The 22092-nt window shown below is 44.2% G+C and overlaps 1 protein-coding gene across 2 annotated transcripts in view; it reads right to left on the minus strand.

Moving 5' to 3' along the window:
* The window catches only part of FEZ1 (fasciculation and elongation protein zeta 1), a 40388-nt gene extending 24483 nt beyond the window's left edge, over positions 1–15905 (minus strand). For both annotated transcript variants that reach the window (XM_079930417.1, XM_079930416.1), the window contains exons 1-3: positions 15762–15905; positions 9823–10178; positions 2649–2748 (exon numbers count right to left, since the gene is read on the minus strand). In XM_079930417.1, coding sequence (XP_079786543.1) covers positions 2649–2748; positions 9823–10133 — 411 coding nt within the window. In that variant the 5' untranslated portion in view covers positions 10134–10178; positions 15762–15905. The remainder of the gene's footprint in view (positions 1–2648; positions 2749–9822; positions 10179–15761) is intronic.
* Between the last annotated feature and the right edge of the window lie 6187 nt (positions 15906–22092).

Raw genomic sequence — 22092 nt, forward strand, 5'->3', positions numbered from 1 at the left:
AAGTCAAATTCTCAATCAAGAGTATGATGGGAGAATAAAGACACTCTCATCTATTCTAACAAATATATTCCTCTCTACCCTTTCTCAAGAATACACTGAATTTTTTTCACCAAAACAAGGGAACATACCCAGAAAAATAAAAGCATGGCAGTCAGAGGACAGGAGAGAGAGACATGAAGATTTCCCAGGACAACAGCTGTGCACCAGATCTAGAGTACAACCACATTAGTTTATAGCAAAAAGATGGAGGGTACTGGTTTGGATTTTTTTTTTTTTTTTGATTGAATTGGAAGACTATCTGATTTTTTTTAAAACATATTATGAGATGTAGAGTTCACTCAGAGTTTGGGATTGAACTAATGATAGATATACAGGAAGCTAAGCAAATGAAAAAACAAGGCAATTCTTCACTCCAGGTTAAATAAGAAGTTGTACAAGAGAGGAAATATTCTTATAGAACACTACATGATTCAGCAAGAAATAGTATTTACACAGTTACCCTAGTGTGTACTTGTAATATTGATTTAATTGGTGACAAGGGGGAAGGCCAAATGTGAGTATTTGAGGTGATGCGAGAGACTTAAATCTTATCTTCCATAATGGACAACAGCCAAAATTATTCATTTTAGATAATCAAAGAAGTAGTAACATAAATGTGTTATTTAGAAAATTGTAGGTACCCGCCAAAAGAAACAGCTATAAGAAGTCGAAGTGGTTGCCTCCATGGAGCCAGGAAAGATAAGTCAGAGACTGCTGTTTATATTTTTTGTTGTCTCGTATTATTTTAAAAGTATTATTTGACTTTTAAAATTACACACATGTGTTACTTTGATTTTATAAAAGCAAAAATGACTGTCTTTGCAGTCATAACCCTACAGTTTCCATAACATTTCATGACATTAGTTACAGTCACAAGGACAAGCATGAACAGGTTTGGGAACAAACACAACTGATTCTTGGCAATGAATTAAGTGAAAGAAGAGATAAGACTTCCCAGAGAGAAGCCTACCAGTCGTGTTCATGCCGCATGCCAAGGGCTTTCGGTTGGCATGTTTTACAGAAGGAATACAGAGCACTGATTATATAGCAAGTCGTTTAAACTGATGTCAGTGAAAAGAGCTTCTACTGTAATGAATCCAGATAATAAAGGAGGTTAAAATAAAACAACCTTAATCCATCCACTTTTGCTACGCCGTCCATTTCCCGTGGGTCAGATGGAGAATATTCTACAAGGAGCAGAGCTCAAGATCATCCTTCTCAGGGTCATTCAGTTTGCCCTGAAATATTAACCCTCTTGAGGGAAATCTGCAAGTGAGGATAAATTAGAGTCCTTTTGAAGGGTAGGCTATCTTATATATACTTTGGCTTAATCCACAAAATGAGTTGGAAAGGTGGCAAAGGAGATAACAAAGCAAAATCTGCCTTTTGCACCATGACGGACCTGATTTCATTTCAGTCACTAGGGTTATTCCATTATTGCCTATCTTCTCCTTTGCATTTTGGGTAAGTACTAAACACGATCCATATAAGTACCGCAAGAGAAAAAAAGCGCTCGGGAGTTCAAAACAGGACCTGAGACATCCCACATCCATGCTAAGTAGGGTTGAAGCAAATCTCTTTGTTTCGAAGTCTATTCTTGCGGTTTTAAGTATTTTGGATGGCTAAGTATTAGAAGAATTAAAAAGGGTATTCAGCCACCTTTTCAACAAATCGGCCAATTGCTGATCTCTTTGCTGTGCTATTTTGGCCAATGATCTGCAGAAATGTCGTCCAGTAAGGGAAATCTGGTTCTCGCTCTTCCTTGGACTCAATCCTGGAGCACCTAGAAAGATCAGATCCACCTCCCACCCTCATTTGCTGTGCGCACAGGATTGTGACAGCCCTTCCTGATAAGAAATTGTCAAATTTCCTTTATAAATGAAACTAGAAGACAAAGCAACGTAGAAACAGGCTTTTAGCAAGGACAGAGCCCTTACGTGATTTAGCTTTCTATATGTATATTCAGCTAGGAGGGGCAGTTTGTATATTCTGAAAGGTCACGTTCCATAACCTATGCAAGTCAACTCAAAATAAGTCTTCTCTTTACTTTTTCAGAAGTCTGTAGGCTACTTTCCTCTTCGGCATCAGTAACCACAGACCGTGACTCAGGTCCAGCCATATAAGTGCCTGTTTAATGAGTTTCATAAAGAATTCCTCCCCGTTGCATGGTCACCTCACTATTATCTGGGTCCCCACTCTGGCCATTAGCCAGGCCCTGAGCTGGTCACAAGTCTGTCAACACTTTTTGATGGGACTGAACTGTCCATCTTAGATGGGAAACCCTGATTTTTTTTTTTAACCATCATTATTCCAACACAAAAAAAGCCCATTATATTCACTCTCCTCTCTTACTTCAGATCACCTTATTTTGCGATGATGAGCAACAGAAGTGATCTGCATTTACAGTCTTTACAATCACTCCAATCACCTCATATACCCTGGATGTCCCCCTTCATCTTATTTTTCACTTCCTCCACAACTCCTGCTTTCCCAGCAATGATGTCGAGCTTCATTACATAATGGGGAAGACCGTTGCATTACTGAATGTTTTTCTAACTGGAATCCACAGCTTCTCAAGCCCTGCTAAGCTGGGGGCCCCAGAGAGGTACCTCAGTTTCAGAGCTGTTGCCATTCAGAGCCTCCACGTTTGGGTCCCTCCAGTCTTCTGAGAGTGAAGGGATGTAATTGTCTGTCAGAGCATCCCAAACCCTGTAAACAAAGAGAAGCTCTCATTAGCACACATCTGTGGCCTGGCCTGGCCTGGAGGAAGGAAGAGCTGGGCCAGGGGAGGAGAGAGGCTTCTGTGTGTGCCAGGCTGAGATCATCTGCCTTCCAGCATGCAGGAGCGAAGTAGCTTCAAAACTGAATTTCAGGCATTACCAGGAGAGAAGGAGCCAAGAGAAGAGACCCTGGCCAGGAGCCTCAGTGCCAAAGGTGTTTGCTTAAGAGAAGAGGAATTTCTCACCATTGAGAAACCAATGGTAGCGTCTACAAGTAAAACACCTCTGGCAACAGATAAACTGCCCCTGAAACTAAATCTGCCCCTCAACCAAATGGCTCCTGTCTCATGAACTTAAGAAATGTCCATGTTTCCTTTTTTATGGGCAGAGAAGAATGAGAAGAAGGGGAGGGAGGAAGAGAGAGATTGATCTGGGCAGATTTTCTGGCTGAATCTCATTAAGATCAGGGTCAGGCTTCCCTGGTGGCGCAGTGGTTGACAGTCTGCCTGCCGATGCAGGGGACACGGGTTCGTGCCCTGGTCCGGGAGGATCCCATATGACGCAGAGCGGCTGGGCCCGTGAGCCATGGCCGCTGGGCGTGCATGTCTGGAGCCTGTGCTCCGCAGTGGGAGAGGCCACAACGGTGAGAGGCCCGTGTACCGCAAAAAAAAAAAAAAAAAAAAGATCAGGGTCATTGTCTAGTTTATATATACAGCTGGCCCTTGAACGACGCGAGTTTCAACTGTGAGCATCCACTTACATGTGGATTTCTTTTCCAATAGATATTGTAGTACCAATATTTTCATTTTACAGTTCTTCACTTTAACTAAGTGTGGAGGAAAGTTTGTGTTCGATTAGAGATCACAATATGTGGACTTAAAAGAAGTAGGGTTTGAGTCCTGCTTCAATTGTTTCAGCTTATTGCCCTTGTGGTTTACTAATTCCTTTGTTTTTGAGGCAGAAACAGCAGGAAATGGATTTTTCGAATACCCAGGGGGTCAGCACCCTTAATCCCCCATGCTGTTCAAGAGTTAACTGCCTGCAATCTAAAAGGTCAAGAATTAATTCCTTGACATCTAATGTAGGTAAGGGGATGATGCCAGTGCTATTAAAAGTTACTTATTACCCAAAATGTTCTAGGGATCCCAGGGTGGCACAATCCTGTCCTCTAGCAATGTAGAGTCTAAGTGTGCCCTGTCTCTATCACGGAGACTCCAAAGAAAATATATGAAAGGAACCAATAAATACACCACTGTCTACACAATTAGTTTTTAGTGGGGGAAGATGGGGTTCCCTTTATTACATTTCTTTTTTAAAGTTCTGATAGGTACATTATAGGAAAGGGTATTCTACAATTCTTTTTGCTTAACTCACTTATTTCAGAAAGATTTTCTTGGGGAAAAAAATGGGGAGGGGTTTGGGGAAAATCCCAAAGTCACAAACTCTCACACACAGGAAAATGAATAAATTAGTCAACACTAAGAGATTAATGTAAGTCAGTAAACCAAGCTCCTAAAATAATGAATGCCGTCCATGGAAGCCAGCGGCGCTTGAGTTAATATTAGGTAATGAAATAATGAGGGCTCAGTGCAATCTCCTTCAGGTGCCTATGCACATCAAACATGAATGATACCTGTGAAACAAGGTATAAGAAGGTACAGTTTATTTAGATATACTAATATAAGGAAAGGGTCATTTAAAAATAAGCAACTATGTACACATACGGATCAAATCCAAAACATGACAAAGTATGGTGTAAGATGCTGAAAAGATAAGTGCACATTTTATATATATATAGCAAGATGTGTGTATATATATATATGTATATATATATTTATATATATTTCAGAGCACAGACACTTGAAATCAGATACATAAAATGGGGGAGGGGAGTGTTCTTAACATATATAAAATCTGGAATGACATATGGGTATATAATCAAGGAGATTTTCCTAGTGCACAATGCACACAATTTGGTGATAAAAAAAAAAGCAACTCAAGAAAACACAATATAATGGCACTGCTTTGGTTATGCACTTATTCATTTTTTGTAGTACAGTTACAAGAAGGCACTTGGAGAGACCTCATCAAGTGTTCATTCGACATCTCTTCAGCAGGATTTCAGTCTACGTCTTAAACAGGGGTGATAATCCCGTTTCCATCAAGCACTATTAGAGCTTCATTAATCCAGCCTAATTCTAAATCCAAGTCTCATTAGCGTTCTAAAGCCAAGAGGCAAATATGATTTGCTGTCTCCAAAAGTCCCAGCGCCACACCCACTAGGAAGGTCAGCAGTCGAGTCCTCCCTGCATCACTGCATTACTCTCTCTGCGTCGAGAATGAACAACTGCATGCAGGCACTGACCTTCAGGTCTGACCCTGCAGCAGGCGCCTGGAAAAATAAAATTCAGCAAAGCCCAAAACAGGCAGGAGCCTTTTGTACCTCTCCTAGATAGGATGGAAGCTGGAACCTTGAACGGACCGCACACTTTCCAATGACCTTGAAACTGTTTATAGCCTTAAAGTGACAACTGGAGACTGCCTCCAATCATTTAGGGTGGCAACTTTTCTCACCTGAGCCTTCACTGACATACTCTGGATTTTACCTTCTAATTCTAGACCTTTAGTGACAATTCCCTAAACCTTTATCTCCTCGGGATATCAAGCCATCCTTTTTCTGTTTCAGGTTTTCTTCTTGCTTTCTGATGGACATACTTTTTATCCTTTGAGGTTCATAAGCAGCCTTTAATAGAACGACTCTCACCTCTTTGTCATCACTTGCACACCCTTCCCGTATTCATTCAGTGCCCATTTAACAATAATAACCATAGCAGCCAACCTTACTGAGCATTTACTATGCATAAGCCAGGCACTATCCTAAACTCTCTGTGGATTAATTCATTCACTCCTCACAACCCTATAAGGCAGATACTGAGAAAAAAACCCTGAAACACAGAGAAGTTAATTAACTCATCTAGATTCACACAGCCAGCAATGACAGAGGTTGGATTTGAACCCAGGCAATACAGCTACAGAGCCTATATTCCTACCCACTTAACTATTCCAATTCTTTATGAACTTTATGATGGGCATGGGCATCAGAACAATATGCCAAGTTCCAAATCACAACCTAGAACAGCAGTTCAGCAGCCGGCTCTGCGTGAAAAGTCTATAACTGCATTATTCTGGACCTGGTGCTTTCATCAATCTATGAAAGGAGAAATGGGAAGGTCAGCAAGGGTACACGCCTGCTTTCTGTTTAGATCTCCAGCCCAGGGAAGGTAAAATGGACGGCAAAGGCAGGCACAGGAATGAAGAATGGCGGTGGGAGGGAAAAACACAAAGCTTTCTGTGAGGGAGAGAATGGGACGGACTTTTCTCCCCAGAGGGGTTATCCATCTTATCCTAAGAGGGTTCTTGGGAAGAGATATATTCCTTCTTCGAAGCATCCTGGGTGGACTGTAGAACTCCACTTCCTGAGAAGCATCCTGCTATTGACACTTATCTCGGGGAAAGGAGACTTTGAAAGCTATCCACTATATCTTTCATCAAAGAGCTAAGATTAAACAGGTTCCCTCCATTCTTGTCATTACGCTGCCACGGCACCTGAGATCCAATTTGCTCCTTCAGTCCCTGTAATAACAGAAAAGCCTTTTCACGTGCATATTTTATATCATGGGCTTAGATGCCTATAGAAATGACCGTAAGTATCTTTCACCATGGAGGGCTAGGGATTTGGAAAAGGATGCTAGCAGAGGATGAGCAAACCAAACAGAACAGGTTGGACAAGACACGTATCCAAAAATCTGGGTCTGGAACTGGCAACATAGCTATCAAGGCTACATCAATCCTCACACACACACTCACACACACACACACACACACACACACACACACACACACACACACACACCCCTATATACCTATTCCCGACAATATGGTAGACAGCTTATAGTGCTTGTTAGAATTCCAACTTGGGAACATTTCCCTTAAACCCCTCTAGGCTGGCTACTGCCCTTGTCCAGTTTTATTTGTGTCGAGTCAGGCCAATATCCACACTTAGATGTGTGTTAACATGAGTATTAACATTTAATATGTTAAATGTTATGTAATATGTATGTATTATGTAATATGTAAAATGTTAACATGTGTATTAACATTTGCTGTTAATACTTAGGAGTTATGAATTATTAACACATCAATGACTTTGAACAACTTTTTAGATTCTTTCAAATGCTTCAGTAGAATCCATCCTATCTCGGCCTTCCACATGGGGAAACTGAACCTCTGAGTAGAGAATTAACCTTCCTAAAGATCACAGGCATCTGTCGACTTTCCCTATCTGGTTATTTGGGAGTCACTTCTCTTCGACTTAAAGCATGGCTGACTCCAGGGTGTTCATTGATCATGCGAACTTGATTTTTAACATGACCTTTAATCCAGTAATTCTACCGGAAGGACAGGACTGTCAGTGTTCTCACATGTTTGGCCCCTCTGTCTCCAGGGTCCTTGTAAGACAGGGACCCCGGTGAAGCAGGAAGTGGGGTGAGGGCTGACCATTCCCACTCTGTAGGCCTCCAGGTCGGATCTCTTATGACAAAGGAAAGGGTGTTCCTACATATGCAAAGAAGAGATTCTGGAATATTTTCTAAATTTAGAAACAAGAAATACATATAGATACATACTGACTCTCTTTCAATGCCTAGGACTTCCATGCCCTGACAAATCAGAGAAGAGTTGATATCTCAGCCAATTCCCTCTAAGCCACATAGTTCCAAATGAAAACTAAAGAAGTCAAAACTTCAAAGGGAATCACTGACCCTGCTTTCTGATTCGTGCTATCTTTCAGGAGGTTAGTTTGACCGAGAATTTCATTGTTTTTGTTTGAAGCCTCTATTGTATAGTTCTAACCCACCCAAAACACTTTCCACTCATTGGTGGATGAAATAAATCTCTAACTACTAAACCTAAGCAGGTTTATTAGAACACCAGAGCAGGGCTCAGGAGACTATTAACCGCGCTGGATATTAAATTATCTTCTTCCTTTACCTCATCATAATTTTACAGTTGAAATAGCTTGATAGGTGTCTCTAAAACAAAGTGTGTAATTTAATTCAAATTTTTATTTTAAGTTGTAAAGCTTTAGATACGCGGAATGCCTAGAAACCACTGTGTTACGATTTCTCGTCCCAGATTCTTCCCACCATGCTTTCCCCAAATCATATTTTATCTCTAAGGAATTATTCAACCTTTGGTCATTTAGCTGAGGCAGTCAATGAGGCAGGCAAGTCAGAAAAATCAGGATAAGACTAATAATCTCATGTGATGGTAATTAACATTGAGTGGCCTCTGCTAATGTGCTAGGAAAGAGTAAGAACCTGCTTGCTGGGCCTCTGTCCTTAATGAGGCAAAGGGGTGGTTTGGACAAGGGAGAAATGATTTGTTGGAAGCAAAAGGAATTTTTCGAGCACAGCCTGGGTGAGGTAAGAAATTAGCTTATTGGCAAGTCCTTAGCCCTGCTTCATCAAGATTGAGCTTGGGAGGTCCCAAAGATGAGGACCCACGCAGTCAACTAGAGTTAAGTGACAAGCCCAAGGTCACACAGCGAGTTAGTGAGAGTATGAAAATCGCAATTCATCGTGTTTCTAGTCCATTGCCTGGTGCAATGAAGTAGATAGCAGTAAAAGCTACTCTGTATAATAAAGCCCCAGAGCCATTCTTTTTTGACCTTGAGGAGTTGAGCAAATTATAAAAGGCTCAAATCTAAAAGAATCAATTTGAAACTTAAGATTGAATTGAAACACGTAGCCCACAGTTATAGTACTGGTCACCAGAGTGAAATGTTCTCTGTGATCATGCCTTCAGGCTAGCATTAATTAAAAAGAAAAGAAGGAAGTGGCGTGGGCCTAGAAATACATTAAGTGCACCTACGAGGCTAGCTATTATTGCTTATCCAGGTCATTCGATATTCAATATTCACTCCAAAAATATTATTTGATCACTTACTACACACCATGTGCTGAATCAGACAGTGGAGAGATAATAATGAATAAGACAGACAGATATACAACCCTTGTATTCACAGAGATACAGTCTCAGTAGTCATCAAATAAGCAACTATCTGCCCAATACAATCAGGTTCAATCCTGTGGGACAAACCTCTTCCCCCACTTACTCAGGGGCAACTCTTCCCACCCAAGTCCATAAAAAGAGAAACCAAAAGTACAGTTACTCTAAACTTCCACTGCCAACAACTTGACATTTCTTGTGTGATCCCTAAAAAACAGTTGATGCATATCTTATCCCTATGGGGAATTTACGCCTATTTTTACTAAATGCCCCAAACACCTTTCTTTAATTTATATGACAAATCACTCCCTTCTTCTCTTTTCTAGTCCCTCCTTGAACAACACTTTTCTCAAATTCCTTTTCTTGACTTCTGTTAAGACCCTGCAAGGTGGCTAGTAAGTGACCCAGGGAATCTGCATACTCAAAAGCCACTTCACCTGGTTATCACCTTTATTGTGTCCAGGGTAATTCCCTGTTCTCTCGGTTCAACATGTATGCTTTCTTATTTGGACATATCTTAACATTTGTAGATAATTTTTCCAGTCCTAAGGGGTTATAAACAATTTGGAGATTTTCACAATCCTGGTGTTTTGTAAAGCAAATTGTTCCAACGACATATATTCCTCTGTCACAGTTAACTAAATTGTTTTCTGGTCCTTATTTCTAATATCTGGGTGGGTTACCATGGATATAAAGAAAGCTGAAGATAGACAGACCCCCAAATGTACCATGCTCCTGAAATTCAATTTTGCATCTAGGAAAACCCATTTCCTAAAAATCCTTCATTCCTTTGTGGTTTCAACTTAAGAAAGCTCTATGAGTAACTGTAAAGGGACGTAACTGAACAATGTCAGCAGTTACCAGGGCTCTGCCTCACAGAGAAAAATATAAGTAATATGTCGTGAACCCAAGGACAGAAACTCGTTCTACGTCAGGAAGCCCCAGATTCCAGGGCTCTAATCTGAGGCAAGAGAGGGCAATTAAGACAGCTTACTCCTCATCCTGCAGGGTCTCCTCCTCCTCTTGGATCTGGAACTGGTTCTTCACGGGAGCTAGGTTCTCGGTCTTGGCGTTGTAGTTCCGAAAGCAGACATTGAGCTTCTCATCAAATTCATTCACCAGGTCCTCCATGGACTTGAAGCTGATTATTTCAGAAGAAAAATTCTCAAGCTCAGAGAGGGAGGGGTCCTCTAGATGGTGGGGAGATGAGCCGTAGAAACACCGTGGCTTCTCTTCTGGGTCCTCCGAGCAGCAGGGCCGAAGGTCCTCAAATTCTTCATCCAAACTCACCAGTGGGGCCTCCATTCTTGCACAGCAATAGAACGACTGCAATGTTCAGGATTCGTTTATCTAGAAGAATTAAACAGGGTGATGTGAGTTTGGACTGGACTTCTGTGCCAACTCTGCTGAGGAACCATAATCACTTATTCCATAACTCTCATCCCTCTGAAAACAAAACTTCCACTTTACTGGTCCATCGCTTCCGTTCTTCCTCACTATTATACCCTTAAGGAGTTCAAATATCATTGTTAGTGTGAATAATGCTAACCCAATTAGCACACATTTTGGAGGCACACCTGCTTCCGATTCCCTGCTCCAAAAAACAAAGCCTAATGGTTAAGCATGCAGCCTCTGGACCAGACTGCCTAGGTTTGCATCCTGCTCTGCCCCTTACCAGCTGTGACCTTAGCAGTCACTTAACTTCTCTGTGCTCCCTTTTTTTCTTCTCAGGACAGAAATAATAACAGGACCTATCTCAAAGGACTGTCCTAAGGGTTAAGGGAGTAAACACTGGTAAGTGCTTAGAACAGTGCCTGGCAGATAATAAACGTCTATGTTGTTCAGTTTATGTTCTCTATTATTATTTTATTATTATTATTACTATTACAATAGGTCCACAACCCTAACCATGTGCTCTCAAAACTGGAAGTTTGGGCTTCCCTGGTGGCACAGTGGTTAGGAATCCATCTGCCAATAGAGGGGACGCGGGTTCGAGCCCTTGTCCGGGAAGATCCTACGTGCCGTGGAGCAGCTGGGTCCGTGTGCCACAGCTGCTGAGACTGCGCTCTACAGCCCGCGAGCCACAACTACTGAGGCCCCCGCGCCTAGAGCCCGTGCTCCGCAACAGGAAGCCACCGCAATGAGAAGCCCGCGCACCACGATGAGGAGCGGTCCCCACTCGCCACAACTAGAGAAAGCCTGCGCGCAGCAACGAAGACCCAACACAGCCAGAGATAAATAAATTAAATAAAATGATTAAAAAAAAAAGAAAACACCTGGAAGTTTTTCGTAACTTATTTGGTGGTAAAACCTGCCCTGACCTAAACACGTTTGGCAACTAAACCTGATCTACATGAATATAGAGCTGTTCATGGTTTTAATTTATCCCATTTAGTGTGTTTTGCTGCAGAAATTTTAATTTTTTTAAATTATAGAGATTGATACCCCAGGCCCCGGGGGATGATATGCAGAATATGCACTCTATTATCGCCTTCCAAAATCTGAGATAATCTAAATTCTGAAACATGCCTGGTCCCAAGGGTTTTGGATAGGGCTTCATGGACCTGGATATTATTACTCTCATCAATAAATGATAGACTAATTGAACACTAATACAGACTTTCAAACAAGCACCTGAGTTTTTCCCAGACACACAGCATATGTCTGAAACTAGAAGAATGGATTAAATGACCTAGTACCCTGTAAGAGATAAGACCCAGAGACTCATGTGCTCCAAAGCCCAGACTCCACAACCACCTTGGGCACTACACCCTGGAAGGCTGTACACTCACCTCCCTTCATTTCCCAACAGCTCCGGGTCCTCTACCTACACTGCCTTTCGCTGTGATTTAACCATCTGTGCGTACATCCAAGCCCTTCCCCAATTTTCATTTAAATTCCTCGAGGGCAGAGACGTCCTCTGGATACCCTCCATGGTTTCTAGCACACGCTGCCTGCGGCGAGGCAATCAATCACTGTGTGCTCACTGACAGATGATCTTCTGTCCCCCTCACGCAGTTTTCATTTTCCATTGCAGGCAGCACAAGCATTATCGTCTATCATACCCTTCTCCACATACTCAGCTTCCTTCCCTGGAACACGGCAAGGCAACCAAACTTTTCCCTCCTATCTGCATGATGACTGATCCAGATAGATGCTTAAATTGGAACCACTGCCTCAAGAGGACCAAACAGACAGCAAAAACCACGGCTTCTGCCCCAGGACTGCCATTCTCCACCTCTACCTACAAAACTAAAACTCTAAATAAGCGAGGCAGAGGGTATGCCAGGTGAGGACCCGGCCAGTTCTTACTGGGATTTTCCTGGGATTAAGTCAGTTACCACCACATCTCATCAAAACATATTCTGAGTATCTACAGTCTGCAAAGGCAACATAACAGGACCTTGGAATACAAGAAGATATAAAAGCGGTATTATGACAGCTTGGAAAGAACACAGGCTCAGGAGCCAACAGACCTGCCAAAGGCTGGCTGAGTGACAAGCACTGTGGGTCCTATTTCCTCGTTTGTTAAAATGAAGGTGTTGGTATAGAGTTAATGCCTCTGAAAGTTAATTTTAATAACATGTTAACTTAATACTTTTAATTGATACATTTTAATAGTATAGTTTATTTAATCTAATATATGCAAAATAGTGCCATTGCAAAATGTAATCCATAGTTTTAAATATTCATGAGACATTTTACATTCTTTTTTCATACTAAGTCTTTGAAATGTGTATTTTACATTCACAGTATGTCTCCATGTGGATCAGCCGCATTTCAAGTGTCCAATATCCACGTATGGCTAGTGGCTACCATATTGGACAATCCAGCTATTAAGCAATATACACACAACTAACTACCAGCTAGAGCTTCTTCACCTATGGTCGACAGACCCCTAAGGGCTCTTTGAATATAACCATATTTTATTTTATGCACTTAAAAGCATATTCAGAGAAGGATCCCAAAGGTTTCTCTACATTGGTAAAGTGGCCCATAGCACAAAAAAGATTAGGAACCTCCAAGTGCCAAAAAAGTGAGTTTAGGAAAGATCACTGAGTGCAACTGAGAGTAAGGAAGGTTTTACAGACAAGGGATTCGTATGGAGAGAGGAAGGACTCTGATGGTTAATGCCGGGCCCCAGGGTCCAATCCTGTTCCTATTACTTCCTAGCTATGAGACTTTGGGCAAATTATAAGCCTCTCTGACTCAGCTTCCTCGTCCATAAAATGGTGTTTAAATAGCACTTATATTGGAGGTTATTTGGTGGAGTAAATGAGATAATCTTGGAAGTGCTAAGCACAATGTGTGGAATGCATGAAGTATCCAGTAAATGTCAATAATATTAGGAAAGCGAGGCTAACTTAGCTACGTGGAAATGTGGGGTGAGAGCGCTTCAAGGAAAAGAAAAACTATCCTTGCCATGATATTCCAGGTGTGACGCTTCAAAATGCTTATCAGATGAGAGAACTATTGCTGAATGAATGTTACCATCTTTTTTTACTAAGGCACCCCTGCTATTTTCAATTCATGTGGTCAAAGCCACTCAGATCACTGGTTCCATTTCAGAGAGACATGAAAGCTAACCAGCTGGTACTCCAGATATGACACTTCCTTTAAATCTGTACTCTTCCTGGAGAGGACAAGGGAGCTGGTGTGAGAAGGTGATATCAAGGAGGGTGCTGATTTGAAACAGCACAATCTATAACATTAGCCAGTAACAAGAGGGCTAGCCAAGTGGAACCTAGGGCTACGATTGAGTTTTGAGCGTTGGCAACAAAGAAGATTATCCTGAAAGCACCTATCCTCAGCCCAGGCTCTGGAGAAAATAGATTCACCTAGAAGATTATAAAAGAAGAAATGGATATCACAGCTCTATAGTTCAGAAATGTGATCATTTGAACAATCTGCAATATAGCCTGATTTCTTTTCATCAACTCACTCACTACCCAGGGGCCAAGAAGCTCCGCATGAACGACCAGGGGGGGAGGAAACTAAAACTGAGAGCCTGCATTGAAAATCAAAGTCACTTGACTCCCAAACTGAGCCCAGAATTTGTAGAAAGAGCCCAGGCTGTGGCAGAGGAGGTGAGAGCCAGGCATCTGACTGGCCCCACCAAGGCCTCAAGGAGGGGTCTCTGGGTTAGAGCTGGCAGTCCTTCTTAAATGGTTCCCCTTCCCTCCTTCCTTTGCTCTTCTCTCTTGGTGGGGTAACTTTGCCCCCCAAATGAGATGTCTTACTCTTGCATCCTGGCAAGCTTGCCCCTGTCTTCAGTCACAGCTCATTTCAGAAGCTTCCTTCCCTTAAAAGCTAGGGATAATTCAATTGAGAGCTTATCCTCTTTCTCTATACTTCCAAAATCAATTTGAAAAAAAAATACATGAAGAATGGCAGAAAGAAGGAACCATAGGAGGGTGGTCTTGTCTTTTTCTCTTTATCATAGAATGAATGCAGGACTATAGTTTGCTTATGTCCTATAATCTATTCCATTTATTTTGGTTCCCAATAGATGGTGTAATTTGGAAAAGAAAAGACGGCTCAGAACTTAACAGAGACCCAGTAGGAAACACACGGTTAGCCTCTCGTGCAGCACAATGGTGCATAGTAGCTGCAGCTCGGGGCTGCAGCACCGTTTCCCAGTGCCTGCTTTGCTGAGCGGAGAAGCAGAGAATTCACCATGCCTCCCCCTGCTGGGCCTTTGCACCTCCACACAGGCCCCATTCCATCTCCCCTTCTTCCCACTACTTGCCCCACAGACCAGTTGATTCTATGCCCACCCACCCCCCCATAGCATCCCTAAAGCTGCCCTCCACTGACCCACCTTCGGTTTCCCACTGCTCCTCAGCAAAGCCCAGTCAGTGTACATGTTCCTGCCAAGCTGCACATTTTGACGGAAAGAGAGTATTTCACCGCGTAGAAGTCAGCAACCCCTTTGTGGTTCCGCTTCCCCCTTCCCCCTCCTCCTGCTGCTCCGTTCACCCTCATCTCACATCCCCCTCCCCCAGTCTGTTGGGGTAAAGAAAGGCTCCTCCAAGCAGCACAATGCCTGGAGCTCCAAGAAAGCCGGGGGCATCCCGCGCAGGCCGCACGCATACTCCAACGGCCACGGCCCTTTCAGCCAAACAAGACCGGGACATGGGAGCGGAGGGGGTCGGGAGGTGTCGCGGCGAGTAGGGCAGGAATAGGGAAGAGAGAAGGAGAGAGGGCTGTGATGTACCCCCTGGGGGCTCCGTCAGATGCGCTCCCAGCCCCAGAGGCCCTGGGCCCACAGGAGGGCAGCGTGCCCCACCACCATCACACCCGTCCTTTCTCCGACCTGTTCGCGGTAAAACAATCGCTCCGCCAGCGTCTGCGGCAGCTGCCAGCGGTTCTGACACTGCAGGAATGCACGGTCCCTGGGGAGAGGAGGCTCGGCGTCCCAAGGAGGGGCACGGGCGGGGTGCGGGGTCAGGTTCTTAGAGGCATAGATGATTCTGGGGCGTTGAGAGAGCCGGACCAGATAACGGTCCTGAGAGGAGGTACCGACCCACTGCTCCAGCACCATCGGGCTGCGTTCCCTGCCTCCCCCAGTCCCCAAACCGCGCCGCCTCTCGACACACACACACACACACACACACACACACACACACACACACACACGCCTGGCTGGGGGCCCGCGGCTCCGATGATGCTTGAAGTGCCCATCATCCGGTATCTCCCGGCGCCGGGCGCTGCGCCCCGCTGCTCTCCCGTGAAGGGCTGGGCAGGAGGGCAACGGCCTCCGGGTTCTCCCTTTCCGATTCCGGGATGGGACCGTCCTGGGTGCGGAGCTTCGGCGCCCCCAGACCTGCCGGCCGGAGCATCCCAAGTCGCGGGGCCTCCTTCCCCACCCCCGTCCACCCCCACCCACGGCAGTGGGTCGGTCTGGATTAAGGTCGCCCACCGCGACTGCACCTGTGCGGGTCCTGGAGGCGGAAGGCGGATCGCGGGGCTCAGCTGGACACCCCCATCCACTGGCCGCGGGGAGCGGCCGGAGCGCAGCTCAGCGACAGCGGCAGCCGCGAGCTAGCGAGCGCTCCCCTCGCAGCTCCGCCGGCGCCCGGCTCCGCTCCCTCCTCCCCGCCCCGCCCCCCTCCTCCCCCACCCCCACCTCCCCCGCGCTCGTGCCCGGGCTCCGGGGGCCGCGCCCGCGCCGGGCACCCGCCCAACGGGCACGCGCAGAACCCGGACGTCATCTTCTCGTTAACATTCCTAGCCCTACTTGGTGCATGTGGCCTGCCTTTATTAATATTTATGAATTACTATTTCTCCCCCCTTTAGCATTGGTCTTTCTGCTTCCCTCATGAATATTCAGAAGCTCAAGATGTGCGCTTGCAATAACTCCCAGTGTGGATTTCTCACAGGGAGGGCCTGACACTGTAACTTCTCCATAAAAGCATAAGTGGGTGGCCGAGTGGATGGGCAGGCGGATGCCCGCAGACACACTCAAAGACCTCCCTGGACTTTCTGGCCTCCGCCTTCTATTCTGCTGGGGGCTGGGGTGAGCAAGTGAAAGGATGCCTGCCACGCTGAACCGGGTTCAGACCTCGAGTCAAAAGTAATAAACGCTTTTACCTCCCAAAGACGCAGGGTGGGGTTGGCTTCAGGCCGAGAAAGCTGCGAACGTTTCCACTATCCAGCTACAGAACTTTTTCATGGATCCGAAACTGAAACTCTGTACCAGTTAAACATTAACTCCCCGTTCCTTCTTCTCTGCAGACCCTGGTAACCACCATTTTACTTTCCATCTCAATGAATTTGACGATTCTCAGTATCTCTTGTAAGTGGAATCACACGGTATTTGTCCTTTTGTGTCTGGCTTATTTTACTTAGCGTAATGCTTTCAGGGTTCATCCATGTTGCGGCGTGTGGCAGAATCCCATTTCCATTTCCATTTCTATTTTAAGGCTGAGAGATATTCTGTTGTATGTATATAACACATTCTGTCTATCCATTCTTCCCTCTATGGACATTTGGGTTTTTTCTACCTTTTGGCTATTGTGAATAATGATACTGTGAATGCAGAGGTATGAATTCCAGGCAACATTTTTTTAAAAAGCATTCTATGACGTGTGCTAGAAGCTGGAGGGTGGGGGGGGGGTGGTTGGGGCGGGCGGGGAGGGTAAAAATTGAAGGCAGGCAGGCCTGCCTTCAATAGGTGCAGAGTTTAGTGCATTGATTTCCAAACTGTGCTACTTGGAACCTGTAAGGGGTTGAATAGTGTCTCCCCCCAAGTGTATATCCACCCAGAACCTCAGAATGTGACTGTTTTTGGAAACAGGATCTTTGCAGATGTAGTTAGTTAAGAAGCAGCCATACTGGATTAGGGTGGTCCTAAATCCAATAACTGATGTCCCCATAAGTAGAGAGGACACAGAGCAACAGGAAAGAAGCTACATGATGAAGGAGGCAGAGACTGGAGGGACACAACTACAAACCAAGAGACACCAAAGGTTACCTGGAACCACCAGAACCCAGAAGAGGAAAGGAAGAATTCTTCCCTAGAGCCTGCAGGGGGAGCATGGTTCTGCTGACATCTTGATTTTGGACTTCTAGTCTCCAGACCCATGAAACTATACATTTCTCTTGTTTTAATCCATCCAGTTTGTGGTTATTTATTACAGCAGCCATAGGAAACTAATATAGATTTTGGTAGTGACACCGAGCAGGACCCTGTGGGGCTCCTGGGCACAGAAACCTTTCCATGTCCCCCATTTCTTGTTTGTAGGGAATAGACTCCAGCCTCCATGACTTTCCCTGAGTTCCAAAGGGCAGATTCAAACAGTTGCTAATCAGGGAAGGGAGGGGATGCAGAGATAAGGGAGAAACAGCCAAGAAACAATAGTGCAGCCTTGGGACAGGTCCTGGTTCCATCTCAAGGGATACACATAACTACCTCTTTAAGCTCTTTATAGAACTAAAACCCCCAAGAAATGGAAGATGTCAGTATTCTTCATTCCAGAGAAGACCACCTGAGGCCAGATTAAAGGAACCAAAGAAACTCATCAAGAGATTACCTGAGACCAGATTAAAGGAGTGCAGGCCCTGGACACACCCTGATCTTATGGGCAACCCCACACTTGAACCACTGCTATAAAACTCCTCAGCAAATCCTCCTGGGTTGAGACACACAGTTTTTCAGGGCAGGAGCTCGCTGTGTCCCTCTTTGCCTGGCAAAGCAACAAAGCTATTCTTTTCTTCTTCACCCAAAACTCTGTCTCTGGGATTTGATTTGGCACTGGTGCACAGTAGAGGGGTGCAGCTGTAACACATTTTTCTTTTTTTTTAAAAAGGAGGGAGTGTTTTATTTATTTATTTATATAAATTTATTTATTTTTGGCTGCACTGGGTCTTCGTTGCTGCATGTGGGCTTTCTCCAGTTGCAGCGAGCAGGGGCTACTCTTCGTTGCGGTGTGCGGGCTTCTCATTGCAGTGGCTTTTCTTGTTGTGGAGCACAGGCTCTAGGTGCGTGGGCTTCACTAGTTGTGGCACGCAGGCTCAGTAGTTGTGGTGCACAGGCTTAGTTGCTCCGCGGCATGTGGGATCTTCCCAGACCAGGGCTCGAACATGTGTCCCTGTATTGGCAGGCGGATTCTTAACCACTGCACCACCAGGGAAGTCCTATAACAAATACTTTAAAATGTGGAAATGGCTTTGGAATTGGGAAAGAGATCGAGGCTTGAAGAATTTTGAGGCACATGACAGAAAAAGCCTAGGTTGTCTTGAAGACATTGTTGGTAGAAATATGGGTTAAAGGTGATTCTGGCAAAGGCTCAGAAAAAAAGAAGAGTTATCAAGAAAGCTTCTATCACCATAGAACGTATACATATTGTCATGAACAGAATGTTGTTAGAAATATGGCTCTTAAGGGCTTCCCTGGTGGTGCAGTGGTTGAGAGTCCACCTGCCAATGCAGGGGACACGGGTTCGTGCCCCGGTCTGGGAGGATCCCACATGCCGCGGAGCGGCTGGGCCCGTGAGCCATGGCCACTGGGCCTGCACGTCCGGAGCCTGTGCTCCACAGCAGGAGAGGCCACAACAGTGAGAGGCCTGCGTATCCCCCCCCAAAAAAGAAAGAAAGAAATATGGCTCTTAAATGTGCTTCTTGTAATTACGGTCTCAGATGGAAATGAGGAACCTCATTCATGAGGTTGCCTAAAGGTCACACCCCCTAGTACCATCACATTGGGCATTAGGTTTTCAACACGTGAATTTGGGGAGGACACAAACATTCAGACCATAGCAACCCCAAACTTCAGAATGTGACCTTATTTGGAAATGGGGTCTTTGCAGAAATAATTAGCTAAGAGGAGATCATACTGAATTAAGGTGGGCCTGAAATCCAATGATTTGGTGTCATTGCTAAGGCAGTCTTAAGAAACAAATCCAGAACCCTAGAAGAATTAAATAATTCAACATTCAACATATATTAATACGTCCTGTGTGCAATCCATGTAAAGCTTTGGCATAGGACCTAGTGTATGGAAGTGCTTGATAAGGGCTGCTTGTGTGTTGTTGTTAGGAGTTTCAAGAATCTTCCATAGAACTGAGAGGTAGATCTATTCCCACCTCCCCACTTCTCCAATAGGAGTAAGTCCAATTTTATTTTATACGTGTTAAGAGTTCCTAGAGCTTTAAAAGTTTCTAAATAAATGACACTCCCAGTGGACAAAGGTGTTTTAAAGAAGATATAAAGTGTTTTAAACAAAGCTCTATGATTGTTATGTGATATTGGGGACTAGAGCAGGGGGTTTGCCCAAAAGGTCACCTAACTTAGACCAGGGATCCTCAAGCCTGGCACTGTTGTATTTTGGGCTAGGGGATTGCCATCGGGGGCTGCCCTGTATGCCGCAGGCTTCCCTGGCCACTAGATGCCAGTAGCAACCCCCGAGTTGTAACAACCAAAAATGTCTCCAGACGACCTGTAGGGCTGAAAAAAATCGCAAAATCGCCCCAGCTGAGAACCACTACCTTATATGTAAATCTTTAAGGAGTGAGTGAACATTCTGCTAGGATGGGGCTGCATTTCCTACAGAGGGAATTAGCGGCACTAAAGATTGGATATGTGAAAAGTCACACACATGCCTTTCAAGTAAAAAAAATCAAGACTGGGTTATACGGTACAAACCACTGGTTGTTGGCAGTACAGGTAGACAATCACTCCTAGAATTACACTGATAACATGGCTTATTTTAGTTCCTGAACTGAACTTATCTACTTGATAGAACCAAAGTATCTTAGAGTATACAGAGCATTTAAAGGTCATCTAGTCTAAACACCCACCTGATGCAGAAACCAATATCCTTCCTAGATTATGTTACACACAGCTTCTACTTAGACGCCTCTCATGATGAGAAACTTGACATCACAGGGCTGCCCATTCCATTTTTTAAAAATGGCTTTCAAGGCTAGAAATGACCTTTTAAGTTTAGAAATTCAGTGATAACATGCTATGTATTGTGCTCATCCTGTTTTATCTTCCTTAAAAGGATCCTTCTCGAAGAAGCCCATTTTCCATGAAATTCTGGAAATGAACTGCTGAATCTTTACTGAAAACCTACTTCAGTCACAGCCCAGCAAATAAAGATGAGCTCATACCTCCTAACCTTGTAAGACGACTTGATTTTTCTATCACTGGTAGTTCTTGAACACCAACATTCAATTCAAGCCTATATCCGGCATCTCAGTCCTCAAGCTCCACGGTTGATTAAACTCCCTGATTAGCTTCCAGAAGGGAAATGGGATATTCCCCAAGATTCAAGTTCCATTCATAGCCATCTAGTCAGCAGGTAGCGACTCCCTACCACAAAGTACACGCATCGAGAACAAGACCATATTACTTTCAAAAACAATAAGCAGTATTACAAAAATTGACAGTAAATCACCCCCAAGAACAATGATAAATTCCAGAATAGTCACCTCTGTTTTCTGATGAAAAACGACCAAATACACGAGCTACTGGCAAATAAAGAATGAGGTCTCTTAAGACAGTGGAAATTCCATAAGTGTAAATGTGATGACAATTTTTTTTCTATATAGGAAAAGAATGGAAGATTTCAAGAAAGGAGAACCACAGATTTTACCAGGAAAAGGAAAATGAGGTTTCCCAGTGTGGGGGAAGGTTTTAGATCTACAGTGGTCAAAAAAGAAAGGTCATTAATCTTCCCTAGTCGGTGGCTGCCAAGGGATTCATCAGCGCAGATCAGCATGTGTCCTGGGTGAATGGGGAGAGAATAGGCCTATTGTTGTCACCTACTCACAATAGGAAACAGAGCCTAGAAGCCATGTCATGAGGGGAGACCACTCATGACATGGTTCAGCTCCACCAGCGCACTTTTAGGTTAACGTTTGGTTCTTTAAGAGAGACCCTCCCCAGTCCAAGCAGGGACATCATTTGTATAAACCCCAGAAGACTGACTCCCACCCCCCTAATCTCAGGAAATCTTCTCTATTTTCTGCTATCTCCAGGATGCCCTGGTATTCAGAGATGATTCAGAAACAAACTTGAGGGAATAAAAATGCCAAAAAAAAATTGCCATTTCACTGCACCAGTCTAGCCATGTAAAAATCACTTCACCAGCAAACCCTCAGAGCCCAGCATGCTCTGCAAATCCTGCTCTAGGCCACAGCTGTCTTCTCTAAGGCAGGACTCTGGGTCACAAAGCGTTTTCAACCCTGTGAAAATGATGAGCAAAAAAACTCACCTCTTCCCCAAAGTCTCTTTTCAACAGTTTGTCTTTTTCACAAAGTCATTGTAGCCAGGATTCAAATAAGCCAGTCTCTACTAGTCGTCATGTCCTACAAGATGAGAGATTAACCACACTGAACACCAAGAGGTATGCTGGGCTGGTGATGGGCAAGATTGCTCCCTTTGAAATACACGGACTAAAAAATATCCTGCGAGATCCTTGACATGGCGTGGCATTGAGACTGAGCTTTGTAGAGCTGTGAAAGGAAAACTTCACTCTTGGATATCGATCAGATTCCTGGAACGTGTGAGAAGAAGTTGATGAGGCCAAGTACTAACTGTTGTCTTAGAAACACACAAAGCAATTGGACATAGAATGAATGTAAAACCAGAAGCTTTGAGAGGCTTGGCAATGTATGATCATTCCAAAATCTGCTGATTTTTTTTAGATTTGCATATTCAGACAAATCCAGCTTCTTTATGAGGTAAGAATTTGCTCGTTGGGTATAACGATTGGACATGGATAAAATGCAAAATATATAAATCAGAGGAATCTCAC

Source organism: Stenella coeruleoalba, assembly GCF_951394435.1.
Source record: "Stenella coeruleoalba genome assembly, chromosome: 8".
Lineage (NCBI taxonomy): Eukaryota > Metazoa > Chordata > Mammalia > Artiodactyla > Delphinidae > Stenella > Stenella coeruleoalba.